Source organism: Anarrhichthys ocellatus, unplaced genomic scaffold, assembly GCF_004355925.1.
Source record: "Anarrhichthys ocellatus isolate YVR2014 unplaced genomic scaffold, GSC_Weel_1.0 scaffold2850, whole genome shotgun sequence".
Classification (NCBI taxonomy): Eukaryota; Metazoa; Chordata; class Actinopteri; order Perciformes; family Anarhichadidae; genus Anarrhichthys; species Anarrhichthys ocellatus.
The window spans coordinates 4667-6712 of NW_022282824.1; the positions used below are offsets into that span (position 1 = coordinate 4667).

Sequence of the window (2046 nt, forward strand, 5' to 3'; positions counted from 1 at the left end):
CCAAGATGTTCAAAAGTAAAACAGACATGTTTAATGGAAGTACATTTAAACACTTTTTTTTTTATAGATGACAGCATTAATGTGGCTGGAATGTTTTCTCAGTAAGGTTCGGGAAGATAAGTGTCTCTCTGTGCAAGAGGTTTCATTCAGCGTTGTTTTATTTAGAGGACCAGTATCTGCTTCGGTGCCACGTTTACAGATTTATGCAACCTTGAACGTTTGAGTTCACGTCAGCTGATAGTTTTGCATATTGTATAAACATCAACACTGCGTGGTGTAGATACAATTACAGTCATCATGTGTTTGGATTTAGCTCAAAAGATTTAACTCCATTTATTTAGTTTGCAAGTTTAAAAAAAACTCAGATCTGTTACAATGATGATTATTTTGTTCAAGATAACGCTGACTGAGATATGTGTAAGACATACCAAGCATAAATACAATATAAACATGAAGATATAGATCCGTTAAATTGTTGTACACAACTTTAATTAGTAGTTAAGTGCCGTGCAGAAGAGTTTCATTGACATACATTTATAAATCCTTTCAATTTTAGCAACGTAAAACAAAACATTATATACCAAACATAGAAAATCATTAATCTAATGCTTCTTTTATTCACATATTTTAAAATAAGGCTTCACAAAATGTTAATCAATTATCTGTAAAAAATTATTTTGAAACATTGTAAAAATGTTTCAAAATAATTTAAGGTTTTTAAACGGGGTATACCATGTTGATGTACTACGTGACATTAGGCATCTTGGCCTCATGAGGGCAGTATTGATTCTCCGGCCTTTGGGAAAGCACTTCTGCGTTGAGCTATTTGGTGATTTCAAAGGCACATGGCTCTGGAGTCACATTTGTTAGAGCTAACATAGTATGATGAAGTTTACTTCTGCTAAGTACACATCGTGATAACAGGAAAAAAATGTCTTCCAATAAATGTGTTGTTATATATTTAATATGCATAGCAGTTGTTGAAATGTGAATTACTGATTGGTTTCATATACATTTCAAAAGAATAAGGATAATTAATGCAAAGTCCAACTGATTCAAACTAGACAACATATTCTGCTTCTGTGAGATTCATCATAGTGATTTCTAGTTAAAATCCAAATCTGTCACACCAAAATGAACCTCCATCTCTTGGGGTCAAGTCTTTAAACTATGTGTGGACTCTCAAAAATTAAGGAAGGTCAAAGGCATTCTTTTCACAAACATTTTAAAACCCTTTAATCAGACACTTATTTGTGAAACACTAAAAACATAAACATATGTGCTGGTAAATGTTAAGCTAGAGCTGGGTTACAACCCAACTGAGCGGCACGAGCAGCCGTTCTAAAAAGTGTTTCTTATCTGTGTTTTTTCTCAAGCCTCATCTTGTTGTCTCTCTCCTTCATCACGTTCCACCTCACCACGTATTTCCTCATAGCCGCTAGCTGGCCTCAACCCAGACAGCCTCCTCCTTCTCTTCACCAGGACTACTGCCGCTATGACCACCAGCGCCATCATACCGATCACCCCAAAGGCTACCCCTGCCTTTTCACCACTAGACATCTGATTCATTTCCGGGTTAAGCTTCCGAACCATTTCCTTGATTTCCTCTGGTTTGGCCACTTTCCACGCCTTGGTCTGCCCCACTCTGATCCAGCTCATATCTCCCTCAGTCATGACCATAACTGTATTTGTGGCATGCATGCTGACAAGTGGAGGTTTAGTGAAAGGTGGCAGATGGACCGGAAGCAGCTGCCCACCTGTGAACAGCCCTGACTGGACACAGTAAAGAATTTCACAGCCGTCGCTCACTGTGGTGAGGTGCTGACTGAACTTAGGAGGGCAGCGATGCTGATTTACTGCCAGTGGGTTGTTTGACTGACAACTGAAGAGGCCTCCGAATGGCACTGAGTATCTGCTGCCAATTTCATAGTCGTTGCTCACACAGATCACTTGGCCATCTGAGAGAAACTTTACTGGAATGAAGCTCTGGGGACAACTTTTTGCATTAGTGACGGGGTTTAGGAGGGAGGGGCTGTATATGCCTCC

The 2046-nt window shown here is 39.1% G+C and overlaps 1 protein-coding gene across 1 annotated transcript; it reads right to left on the bottom strand.

Annotated features, from left to right (window-relative positions):
* Window positions 1-467: 467 nt before the first annotated feature.
* On the bottom strand, window positions 468-2040 carry LOC116378590 (macrophage-expressed gene 1 protein-like; the record flags this gene model as incomplete). The annotated part of the gene is made up of 1 exon (XM_031840484.1): window positions 468-2040. A coding segment is annotated over one exon (669 nt), but the record flags the coding sequence as incomplete, so codon positions are not given.
* Between the last annotated feature and the right edge of the window lie 6 nt (window positions 2041-2046).